Genomic DNA, 13,139 nt, shown 5'->3' with positions numbered 1-13,139 from the left:
AGGCTAACCTACTGAAAAGGGCTTTAAACTAGAATCAATGGGGCAGAGTGGGTGAGTGTGGCACAGTTGTTAAAGTTACAGGCTCAGCACCATAAGATGTGGGTTCAAACCCAGCTGTTCCTTGTGACCCTGGGCAAGTCACTTAATCTCCCCATTGCCCCAAGTACATTAGATAGATTGTGAGCCCACTGGGACAGAAAAGGGAAAATGCTTGAGTACCTGAATAAATTCATGTAAACCGTTCTGAGCTCCCCTGGGAGAACGGTATAGAAAATTGAATAAATAAATAAATGCCCCCAGAAGTATTAGCCCTCAGGTAAGTGAACCACTAAATATCTCTACACAAATGAGAAAAAGGGGCAATGACTGGAAAGCAGTACATATAAATACTTGAAGTATGGGAAACAAGGTTCTGGATCTAAAGGCTGTGGTGGAAGAGGCTGAGTTGGATTTAGTGGTGATCATGGAGATATGATTCATAGAGACCCATGGCTGGGATATAGTTATACTGGGCTATAATCTGTTCAGGAAATACAGGGTAGGAAGAAAACGGGGAGTTGTGTTATATGTTAAAGATTATATTAAAGTCATACAATTGCATGATCTACAGCAGTGTATCGTGTACCTTGAGATTTTAAGTGTGCCACAGCACACTGGATAGGAAGAGAGGTTCCGGCGCCTGTGTCAGCTGACTTGCTCTTTCCGTCACATATGCTGGGACTGACTTTTATGGTCGCATATCTGTTGGGACTCCTGCCTTCCTCGTCTTCTCTCCGCATCCCTAGACCAGCAGCGGCAGCTCTGTGTGCTTTTCACTTCACCACTCAGCTGCCGCTAGCACTAGTTTAGCCACAGTTTCATCAGGCATGATTCTAGGGTGGAGTTTGGGAGATCTGTAGTTGGGGGTACTCAGCTGATATTTGTTAGACTTCCCTGCTGGCAAGCCCTACTGGCATTTTAGGGCCTGTCTGGAGGGTCTCTGCGCATGCGTGGGTGTCAGTGTGATGATGATCACGGCAACGTCTGGGTGCCTTGAGCCATGGTCACTACCTTTAGTGTGCCCCGGCTCGAAAAAGTTTGAAAGATACTGATCTACAGGGTAAAGAAGCACTGTGGGTCAAACTAGAAAGAGGTCATGGAAAATGGATTTACATTGGTGCAATATACAGGCCTTCTTCACAGACAGAAGAAGTGCACAGATTTAAATGAAGATATTCAAAACATAGCTGTAAAAGGAGAAGTACTACTAATAGGTGGTTTTAATATACCAGATGTTGATTGTGGTATCTCTCCCCTCTATAGCGATTTAACTGGTTCTATTGATCACTCTCTCCTCAAAAATGGATTTCCTGTCCTATTAACCCTCTTTCTTCCTCCCCTCTTAAAGCCAATCAATTTGTACCTTTGCTTAATCTTTGTAAACCGCATAGAACTTCACGGTATTGCGGTATATAAGCTGTTATTATTATTGGAGAATCTACTAGAAATAGGGAGATCTTGGATTCTCTACAACAGGGGTCTCAAAGTCCCTCCTTGAGGGCTGCAATCCAGTTGGGTTTTCAGGATTTCCCCAATGAATATGCATTGAAAGCAGTGCATGCACATAGATCTCATGCATATCCATTGGGGAAATCCTGAAAACCCGACTGGATTGCGGCCCTCAAGGAGGGACTTTGAGATCCCTGCTCTACAAGAACTGTTCTAGCAGTTAATAATGGAACCCATGCAGGATGGGGGTCATATTTGTGATACTCAGACTATGTCTGCTAGCTATGTCCCTCCAGAAGCATACACAGAGCAGCCTGACACTCATTCCTTTCCTGACTTTAAAACATCTTTTAAGCAGGCTGTGGATGCACCTGCAGCTACCACTAGAGGGAATAGACACACAACACTAACGTCACCTCTCAGAGCACGTCCTGCTAGAACTTTTCCCTCTACACATGTGGGGGGAAGGGACTAACTTAATTAGAGAGTTCCCTACACCTGATAGGGAGAGGCGTGCCTGTAGGTGGATGACCAGCCAAGCCACAGTTTTTGAACAGAAAAAGGTGAGAGATAGGCAGATGTAGAGGCTGGATGGGTTGAGAGCTCCGGATGGGAGCTCAAAGTGAGCAATATATGGACGTTGAGCCAGCTGGAGAATCTGTTGAAATGGAGGTATGTTGCTCTACTAGAGCCAGCTAACAGCCATGAGAAATTAGAGAGCTTTCGCAAGCTGTTTTGTTGTGGGACTATTTTTGAAAGCATTGCTAACCCTTTTCAAAGACCCCAAGATTCAGAGAGACAGAGAATGTTTTCTCTTTTGATTTTCCATGCTGTTTTGCTTTTTCCCACTGCGTATGAGTGGGGCTGGGGCATATGCTGCCTGTTTGCAGCAGGAAGAGTGAGAGAACTCTGCTTTGCTTCAGTGATGGGTTTAAGTGGGATATTTTTGTTACAACTTTTTCCATCCAGCAGTCACTTTTCACCAGCAGTTAAACTGCTGGCAACCAGTGTCCTAACACTGGAATGGGCTAGGCAAACTGCCATATAAGCCTATCTCATATCAGGGAGGAATTGATTATTGCATTATTACATATGAAACTGTTCAGCTTATGAATTGCAGGCTCGCTGGAGCCTAAAACTGTCTTAAAACTTTCCAAGGGAACTGTTCCTGAGAGAGTTGGAGTTTGAACTGGGGAAGTTTTGTATTTGATTTGTTTCCTGCTGAGCTGAATCTGAAGCTGTCTTTTTTCTGTTGAACATTATATTTTTGGCTTGGAAGCCATAAGCCTTGTTTTCCCTTAGGATAATAAAGAGACCAGAACTGGGAACTGAAATACTGATGGTGTGTGGTTTCATGCTCACGTGCCTTTTTCCTGACTATTCCTATGAGGCTCAAATTGATCCCATAGGCTATTAAATTCTGCCATAGGTTACCCCAGGAGCCATCGCCCTAAGGAGGCCTATGACATACTGGACTAAGGCCCAGATTCACTAAACATAGTGGAGTCAATCGATGTTGGTCGATTCCTGGCTGATTTTAAAACAGCGATTGATTCACTATCTTTTTTGCATGCAAATTATTTCCAGACCCTCACACTATGTTTTCATCCTCCAAACCTTGTGCTAACCAATTCTGACGTTGCTGCTTGGCTGCTTCTCTCAGACGTCAGGGTCCAGAGTCTTGATGACAGAGATAATCCTCCTGGACATTGTCTACTCCAGTCACATGTGTAGCCAAAAGTGCCTTGAGGTGTCTCTCCACCCACTGGAAGAGAAGCTGGGCCTCCACACTCAGGGAGACACTTTTGGTGTCTCTCTGGCAATTGATGCAGGCCACCACCGTGGCGTTGTCCAAGACGTTGTGGACAGCTCAATGCTGGAAACAACCCTCGAAGTAGAGGAGAGCCAGTCAAGATCACTCTAAGCTTCAGGCGATTGATTGACCACTTCCATTCAGAGAGAGGGCCATCAGCCCTAAACTGAAGCATCCATGCAAATAGCACCCCAGCCCTTGAGACTGGCGTCCATCAAGATCACTCACTAGGCAAGAGGACCCAGCCACCAGGTTAGCCTACTCCGAGCCACCATCATCCAGGGTAGTGGGGCATGCAAGGGTCTCTTTGCGAACTCCAGCACAAAATCAGAACATCCTGCAACGAGCACAAATGTGCCCTGGTCCAAGGGACCACATCGATCATTGCCACCATGGTCTCCAGTACCTGGAGATACTGCCAGACCATTGGGACTGGTGTGTCCAGAACATCCCTGACCAATTGAGCAGGAACACCTTGATCTGACCCGTGTGGAAGTGAACCCCCAAGTATTCTAAGTCCTGCGTCAGCAAAAAGTGACTCTTTTTGAAGTTGATCACACAGCCCAGGCGCTGAAGCAGCTGAATGACCTGGAAATACGCCTGACACCCTCTGGAATCTGACATGGCCCTAAAAAGCCAGTCCTCCAGATACGGGTGTACTAGGACTCCTAAGGTGCGCAAATGAGCTGCCACCGCCACCATCACCTTGGTGAAGGTCCTGGGCGCCATTGCCATCTGAAGGGCAACACTGCAAACTGAAAGTGCTGCTGCAGAATGTAGAATCTCAGGTACTTCCTGTGTTCCAGAAAGATGGGAATATAGAGATATGCCTCCCGTCAGATCCAAGGAAAGCAAGAATTCCCCCGGAACCACCGAGGCAATCACCAAACGCAGTCTCCATCCAGAAATGAGGTACTCTGAGTGCCACAATGACTGCTTTGAGGTAGAGGATCGGCCTCCAGTCATCAGAGCCTCTTTGACACGATGAAGTATATCAAGTATCTGCCTGAGGCTGAGTCTTTCTCTGGAATGGGCTCTATGGCCGCAATGTCCAACAGCCTGCAGACAGCGGCTTCCACCTGGGCTGCCTTTTCTGGCCTCCCTGTCCGGGAAACCAGAAAATAATCTGCCAGGGGGCGATTTAAACTCAAGCTTGTAGCTATTCTGAAGAACCTCCAGGTTCCAATGGTCCAAGATGATGGCCTGTCATTCCACATGAAAGGTCGAGAGCCGCTCCCCGATCCGCAGCTTACATGGAGATCCTCTGCCTCTACAAGCATACAAACAGGTCTTCTGGCCTTCTGACTACCGCCCCCCCCTAGCCTGACACAAACAGCCTCCTATTGGCTTTAAAAGTATTTCCCTGTAACTTCATTGAGTGTCCCCTAGTCTTTATAATTTTTGACGGAGTGAAAAATTGATCCACCTGTACCTAATCTAATTTAATCTAATCTAATCCTTAGGTTTGTATACCGCATCATCTCCATGTTCGTAGAGCTCGACGCGGTTTACAGTAGGAGAAATAGGAAGGAACTACAACAGAGGGTTAGAGGTAGAAGTGTGAAGAAAATTCTACCTGTTCTATTCCACTCGGGATTTTGTAGACTTCAATCATATCTCCCCTCAGCCGTCTCTTTTCCAAGCTGAAGAGCCCTAACCGTTTTAGTCTTTCCTTATATGAAAGGCGTTCCATCCCCTTTATCATTTTGGTCGTTTTTCTTTGAACCTTTTCTAGTGCCACTATATCTTTCTTGAGATAAGGAGACCAGAATTGAACGCAATACTTCAGATGAGGTTGTACCATGGAGTGATACAGGGGCATTATAACATTCTTAGTCTTATTAACCATCCCTTTTTTAATAATTCCCATCATCCTGTTTGCTTTCTTGGCTACCGCCGCACATTGGGCGGAAGGTTTCATCGTATTATAAGATACCCAGATCCTTTTCTTGGGCGCTAATCCCCAAGGTGGACTCTAGAATCCGGTAACTGTGATTCAGGTTATTCTTCCCAATGTGCGTCACGTTGCAATTGTCCACATTAAATTTCATCTGCCATTTGGATGCTCAGTCTTCCAATTTCCTAAGGTCTGCCTGCAATTTTTCACAATCCGCATGCATTTTAACAACTTTGAACAGTTTAGTGTCATCTGAAAATTTAATCACCTCACTCGTCGTTCCAATTTCCAGATCATTTATAAATTTAAGTTAAATAGCACCGGTCCTAGTACAGACCCCTGCGGCACTCCACTGTTTACTCTCATCCATTGAGAAAAATTACCATTTAACCCTACCCTCTGTTTTCTATCTGATAACCAATTCCTAATCCACAACTGAACTTTGCCACCTATCTCATGTAGGAAAGAAAATGGATTACTGGGGTTGCTGTGCTGAGGTAAGAGGGGAAGGGCTCAAAGCATTGTTTGTTTAAGGCGTCCTACAAGCTGTCTGGCGACCAAAGGAAAATAACCCACTAGTCCAGGATTGTACAAGAAAAGTGCACATAGACATACATGCACATGTGCTGTACCATATCTCTACAGAAACAACAAAACTGAAAAACAGACAATCACTGCTTTAAACCAGGCTATACATAATCACTGCTCAAAATGCCTCCATAATGTAAAATTTAAATATATTCAAAATATATTATTTTACGGGATAAAACAGCACTTACTTGAAGAAAGATTGCAATGGTATATTATAAGCGGTTTATCAAATTTTTAATAAACTTGGAAACTTGTAGGCTTCGTCAGATTTGCTGCAGCACAAGAACACTTTGATCCCCTGATGAAGCCTAAGGTGAAACGTTGCGATCTTTCTTCAAGTAAACGTTATTTTATCCTGCAAAATAATGTATTCTTAATGCATTTAAATTTCACATTATAGTTTAAAGCAGTATTGTTGGTTCTGAAAATGGCCTGGGTGTCCGAGGCCTTTTTCTCCACTGTTTAGATATGATATTTTGAGGGACAATAAGTGATTGCAATTTTGTTTTTGTCAGCAGATGTTTTTGTTGCTCATAATTTTCCCTTTTTATAGAGTTTAAGTATTGCTATAGAAACAAACAGACAGCATAATCCTGACGAGATGACACAGAACATCAACTTACCAAAATGTCTGACCTTTGGTTCATAGTTCTGAATGAATGACTGTGCTGCATCTTTCCTGTCTTCATTTTCCCTGCCTCGATTAATAAAGCTCTGTTTGGGAAAACAGAACCCAGTGAGCAGTGTGATCAACGCCTTACAGTGATAACATTCTGTCTTATGATTAGAACTTATATGGACATTTCTGTTCCAGCCTAGTATCACAAGCGTGGAAGACGGACAACATATCTTCAGCTTTAACGGGGCACTACAAAGGATTCATTAGTACTGGAAAGAAATGTGTTCAGTGGGAAACGGAGAAATGATTTGTCTACAAAAATAACTTATTTTCCGCATTCCCTGTCATCATTATTTACCAAGTATTTTTAAAATCAGCTAAGCATGCTACCACAACAATTTTTAAAAGGAACACAAAGCTGAACATGAGAAAGAATTAAGAGGTAGAGGACAGAGAATTCATTAATAGAGTGAGTCATACCGCACACGTTACAGCTTCTATGTTATTATTATGCATCTACAGTATTTAAATAATTTAGAGGTCTTTTTACAAAGATGCAACAGCGATGCTGCTGCGGTAAATACACCGAAGCCCATTCATTTCCCATGGGCTTCGGTGCACTGGGGCTTTGAAAAAAGGGCCCTTAGAGGATTATTCAATAAAAGCTAGCTTGTGGTATCTTGGGCTAAAATGGGCCTTCTTGTAGACAGCATACACCATCCACTAGTAAATAATAGGGTTGTGGAGTCTGTATATGAAAACTTTATCTTCTATTGATATTAGGCTTTACATTTATTGTTCTGGATCTAATGTACTAAATAACTATAACTATACATCCAGGACAAAGATATGTATTTATAAATATGAAATTATAAATTTACCATATATCATTATTTTTTTTTATTCTGAAGCTGGAGTCGGTACATTTCTACAGATTCTGATTCCACAGCCCTGATAAATAACCCCTTAATTTGTAAAATAGCAATATTAAAATGTACTCTCATTTTAAATTTTTTGTGCCATAATTGTCTCCATTTGACTTATTCTTGCTGTATACTGCCTTGTGTGAATTTCTTCAAAAAGGTTTTTAAATAAATCTTAATAAATAAATTATTTTCTACTAAACTAAGTGGTTGTGATGGGTGCTGCTAGACAAGCTGTAGCATCAGTACGCCTCAGGTTGAAGCAATGGTTTCCAATCCAGTGCTCACCTAACATGATAAACACAAGCATTAGCATGACAGATTTGTCTAAGTCAGATCTTCATATATGCAATTATCTCTTATGACAAATATTTGAAACCTAAACTTGTAGAGTGGGCCTAGAGACCAGGTTAGGAGGCACTGCTCCAGAATCAAGATGCTAGCTTAGGGAGGGAGAGGGCACATCTTGATAGCATGAGCAACATTCCAGATCGCATGCACAAGTCACATTTGTCCCTTTAGTCCTCTAGAAGTTTCCATGGCATCCAGGAGACAGACATTTCAAGCAAACATTGGTTTGACTAAATCTATTATCTGCACAGAATTTTGATAAACATGGTAATTAAGGGGATCAGTACTATGGACTAATAGTCTCTGTCTTAAAAACAGCAATATTTATCATCTTTGTTGTCAGTTTTGAACATGTCAGCTTCGGTGTTAAATATTAAACAGTCTGCTGTTCTCTGAAAAATGAAAACATGCACCTCATTCTATGTTAGAATTGCAGAGATTAATTTTCCAGGCAGCAGTTCTGTCTGCAGCTTGCTGCTGATACATTAAAGTACAATAATCTGAGATACTTAGTGGCTCATAATCAAAACTTAAACATGTCTAAAGTGCCGATAATCAAACTGATTTTCTGGATGTATCTAGGGACTTTTTAGGCCCTGAATGCTGCTTCTTGTCCCCTCAGCTACCTATTAAAATGTTTCAATGTATTGTGCAAACAACTAGCATCATTTCTCTGATATTTGAATGTTCTGATGCATATCTGTCAAGTTGTTTCAGTTGTATTTTACTGGCATGGTAAGTAGCACATCTATGTTCTTCCATATTCTGTTATATCACTGTTCTACTGTGCTGGTAAATGTTTATCTTTATGACCCTGTTTCATGCTAGTCCTATTACTAAAATTCAATTTGCTATCTGAAAGTTTATCTCATTGATTAGATTTATTCAATATTTGATCATTTTACTGTTGTTAACAAAATTACAAGTTTTATGTTAAGCTGTACCTTGGGTGAATCTCTTCATAAAAAGGTGGTTAACAAATCCCAATAAAACATAAAGGAAAAACAAGCTGAACAGATTCAAGACATATACAATCTCCCCCTCCCTTCCCTCATAGAGCCTCATAGTCATGCCTTAAGCAGCTGACTTTGTAAATTTGCAAAACTAAGAGGACACAATTCACTGCTGGAAGTTATTCAGGAGAGAAAATGTAAGCTAGATAAATCCAGGGTGGGGGAGTTTTTCAGAGGATACTATTTAGAGGAAGAAGAAAAGGCATATGCATAGGGTTAGGACCCCTAGACCTGCCCTAAGGCTCGCCCAGTTCCACCTATCCCTGCCCCATTACGCCCCAGTCCCGCCCTCCGCTGCCATGCACAGATGCCCTCCTGCCCGATGGTGATTTGTTCCAAGCTTTTCAAAACCTGGACAAAGTGCCGGGTTTCGAAAAGCCGTCCGGACCCCTGGACATGTGCTCAAAAGGACATGTCCGGGGAAATCCCGACGTCTGGAAACCCTACATATGCAAGTCTCAGAAATGATGTTGATAAACTGTAAGCCAAGATTTTTTTTTATGTCCCTGAGCCTCAGTTACCCCTGCTGAACACAGTACAGTGTATCAGACTTTATTCTCCAGGAAAACAACTAATTCACTATTCTTCAATGAGGCTTTAAAGTAGAGAATGACACGGTGACAAAAATCATCACCGTTCCCGTCCCCGTGGATAACTGCGGGAAATAATCCCATGTCATTTTCTAGTGTCTATTTCAATCTCAATCCTTCTACACCAGCATTCTTCAAAGCAAAGCTTGCGGGTCAGTGGTTGTGGCCATTCATACTCTGATTCTTCCCTCTCTCTTTAAAGAATGACATAAAGATGGTTTCCCGCGATTATCCGCGGGGACGGGAACGGTGATGAATTTTGTCACCGTGTCATTCTCTACTTTAAAGTCAATAGTGAAGTTCTCAAAGTCTGTACTCCTATCCTAAGGCATTTGCTTCCTCCACCCAAGGCCAAGAGAATGTTGGGGAATGACCGAAATGAAACTCTGCTACAGCTGGTTAAGTTTTACTTCTGTGGCCTAGTGTACACCCCTAATTTTTTTCTACCAGTAGCTTTAGCTCACAGAAAGATTTTGCAGTACATCTGTTGGCTCTGTGAAACTGCTCTTGAAAATGAATCACTTGATACCAATGTGGTAGGAGGTTGGAATGGGGAGGACATGATTCCCTCATGTCCCAATAAAGTTTTCACTGACATTCACCCAAGAGACAAAGAGACACCACAATAGGTCTCTTTTACCAGTGCTCAATTCTAAAGTTTCACCATACCTGGTTTTCTTCCTATTTCCTACCCCGAAATTCCCAGGAGTTATAGTTGAGAGCCACATTATGTCAAATCTCTCTACCAGTTCACGGAAGAAGAAATAAAAGCAAAGACTGTGAGGGACAGCATGTAGACATGAATGAGATTAAGTGAAAAGTGCATGAAAAACACTGAAAGAGCAGGAGCAGGGAGTGAACATACAAAACCATTTTACTCGAGTTATTTGTATCTAGCTGACATTTTAAAATAGGTCACCAAATTTCAGTCACTGTTGCTATCTAAAGTTTGTTCTACACTTAAAAGTACCCAAACTGTTTACATACTTTATAGAGTATGGTTTAAAAAAAAATACAACACCACACACACTCAAGAAAATAAAAATTAGTTATACTGTAGTACACAAAAATCTGCAAGTATGCAGCTTGGAGAGCATCTTGTGCTGTTCCTACCAGTGACCAAATTGAGCACCTGATCTACCTCCCTTCCCTTTTCCTCTTAGCCTCCATCTATCTTCGTTATTATCTCTTCACCTCTTTCAGCTCTAGTAACTTTTCCATGCCAAGCATTGGGAGAGGAAAAGGCTCCCAACTAGCTATTGGCATCTGATAGCAAGGTTTGTTGCCTGGGTAGATTTTAGAGTGATGCTGCATGACTGTGCATTTGACAAACTGTTAGGGATTGTATATCATTATGAGCTCTTTGAAGAGGCTGGGTAGACTTCTATGGTCTGTATCCTGTAAACAGCAAAGACAAACCAGGATCAAATATGGACATTTTATATCACTTTCATATTATATGGTATGAATGGAGCTGTGTTTCTCAATGAGGGAGGGGAAAAGATTGACATTTGTATGTACAATCTTGTTAACAATACAGTTGGTTTAATCATGTATTGAAAATTAATTTGACTATGTTGCAGCCATAACAACATAGCTCTGGTCACCTTGTTGAGACCATGCAGGTCTTTATCTACCTTCATTCATATTGTTGCTATGAAGTGTCAGATAGCATTTGGGTCATTCCATGTCAAGTGGCCCAGAGCTCCCCACTCAACCAGTTCAGAAACTGATTAAATTTTTTCCAGGCGATATGTTGGGGGCACCTAATGTAGATATCCCGAGTTTTGGGACATGATCTCAATTAGGTCTAGAATTAGGGGCCCCCTTTATTTAGGTTACTTCTATGTATCTGTAGAAGATGTTGAATTGGGACCCTCCTTGAAACTGGACCAATGTATCAAATAAGTTCAAAAGTGCATCTTGGTGATAAGGCTCTTTTGAGAGTATAGGTAACCCCCCTAAAAATGGACCAATAGGCAAAATAATTATACGTGTACATAATCTGTTTTCAGGAGGGGCAAACCCCCCCCCACACACACAAATGACTGCTGCACAGCAAGGAGGCTGGCACGCATTTGGCAGAGCAGCATATAGCATTCTGAAGCCAACTAATCAGGAAATGGAAGCTATGCTATGTCCAGCTTCTAATGAGATACTTCACTCCTCTTTCAATAGTACTCATAATCCCCGCTTCCTGTGAAGCAGCATTCTCTTCTCAGTCCCATCTTCCACAAGCTAAAGACCAAATTCAAGATGTTTAGTTGGCAGTAACAAATATAAAACAAACCACCACACCTACAAGAAACATTTCAGCTTACTCTGATAGCATTTTTCATTCATGCAGTTTAGAAGACTCCAAACGATTGGGACCTGTAGATGAGAGCACTTACTGTATACACTTGAATATAAACCGAGATTTTTGGTCCTAAAAAAATGACCCAAAACTGGGTGTCTCAATTATATTCGAGTCCTCCCGTCCTCCCTTCCTCCTGATGTCTATATGCTTACCACCCTCCCTCCTGATACTGTCCCTCCTCCACTGTTGTCAGCCCCCCTCGAACCAGCAGAGTTCTACCACCATTAGCCAGCCCCCCAATCAGTCCCCCACAAACCTCTGAAAGGCACGACTCACACTCTTCCCCTCTCTCTCGACAAAGCCCCTTCCAGACCTAACAGAACCCCCCCCCCCCCGGTCTACCATAATTCTCTGGTGGTCTAGCAGTGTGTTGGGGCAGGAATGAGTGCCACTCACTCCTGCCCACACTATCTCTACAGTAAAAATGGCTGCTACAACTTCCAGCAGCCATTTTTACCATAGAAACAGCATGAGCAGGAGTGGTAATTGCCACTGCCTCAATGTTCCCCCTAGACCACCAGAAAAGTATGGTAGGCCTAGGAGGGAGCCTTCCGGTGGATCCAGGAACAGGGTTCATTGAGGGGTGAGCCATGTTTGTTTGGGAGGGAAGGGAGGGATGAGAACTCTGCCAGTTTGGTGAGGATAGGGGGGCGATGAGGACAGGAGAACTCTGCTGGTTTGGGAGAGAGGCTGACAGCAATTGCAGCAGCGGTGCAGGAGGGAGGGTGGTAGGAATGTGGACATCATAGGAGAGGGGAATGCCCGACACCATAGGGGACAGAAGAAAAGATATAAGGGGAGGAATTGTGGAATATAAAACCTCGGTTTATATTAGCTATCTTAAAAAATACAGTGTGTGGGGGAATTATATCTCAGTTTATATTCAAGAACAGGAGTACCTGGGTTAAGAACGAGTTCCATTTTTTAAATCGTTCTTAAGTTGAATTTGTATGTAACTTGGATCCTGTATCACCTATACAGTCTATAAAAACATTAAACATTAAAGAAACAGTCTTCAAAACAAAGTACTGTAGTTCCAATAAAAAGAAAAGATAGATCTACATTTACTTTTGTTCTTCATCTGTTTCACTGTTCCCTCTCCACTACCACATCCAACATTTTTCCCTCTCATCCCCATGCATATGCACCTCACGCCTCTTCCACCACCATGTTCAATATTTCTTTCTCCCTCCCTATGCCCAATTCATTTTTCTTCATTTCCCCATGTGCACTCTCTTTCTCTCACTCAGACACCCATGTCCAACAATTCTCCCTTTCTATTTCATCCCCACCTCAGCATCTCGTTCCCTCACTCTCTCCATTGTTCCATCCTATGTCCCAAGTTCATGCTCCCTCCCTCCTTTCTTCCTTCCTTCCATCCTTTGTCCAAAGTTTGTGCTCCCTCCCTTCTTTCTTCCTTCCTTTGTCCAAAGTTTGTGCTCCCTCCCTTCTTTGTGTCCCAATGCGATCCTGCCCTTTCCTGTGCCAACGCGCC

General features: G+C 42.6%; 1 protein-coding gene across 1 annotated transcript in view; it reads right to left on the bottom strand.

Annotated features, from left to right (window-relative positions):
* Positions 1 to 13,139, bottom strand: part of CDC37L1 (cell division cycle 37 like 1) — a 56,312-nt gene that overhangs the window by 28,832 nt on the left and 14,341 nt on the right. The window contains exon 3 of the mRNA XM_033925556.1: positions 6,413 to 6,503. Coding sequence (XP_033781447.1) covers positions 6,413 to 6,503 — 91 coding nt within the window. The remainder of the gene's footprint in view (positions 1 to 6,412; positions 6,504 to 13,139) is intronic.

This window comes from Geotrypetes seraphini, chromosome 1, assembly GCF_902459505.1.
Source record: "Geotrypetes seraphini chromosome 1, aGeoSer1.1, whole genome shotgun sequence".
Classification (NCBI taxonomy): Eukaryota; Metazoa; Chordata; class Amphibia; order Gymnophiona; family Dermophiidae; genus Geotrypetes; species Geotrypetes seraphini.
The sequence above is the reverse complement of the archived record's forward strand: the minus strand, read 5'-3'. Positions and strand labels throughout refer to the sequence as shown.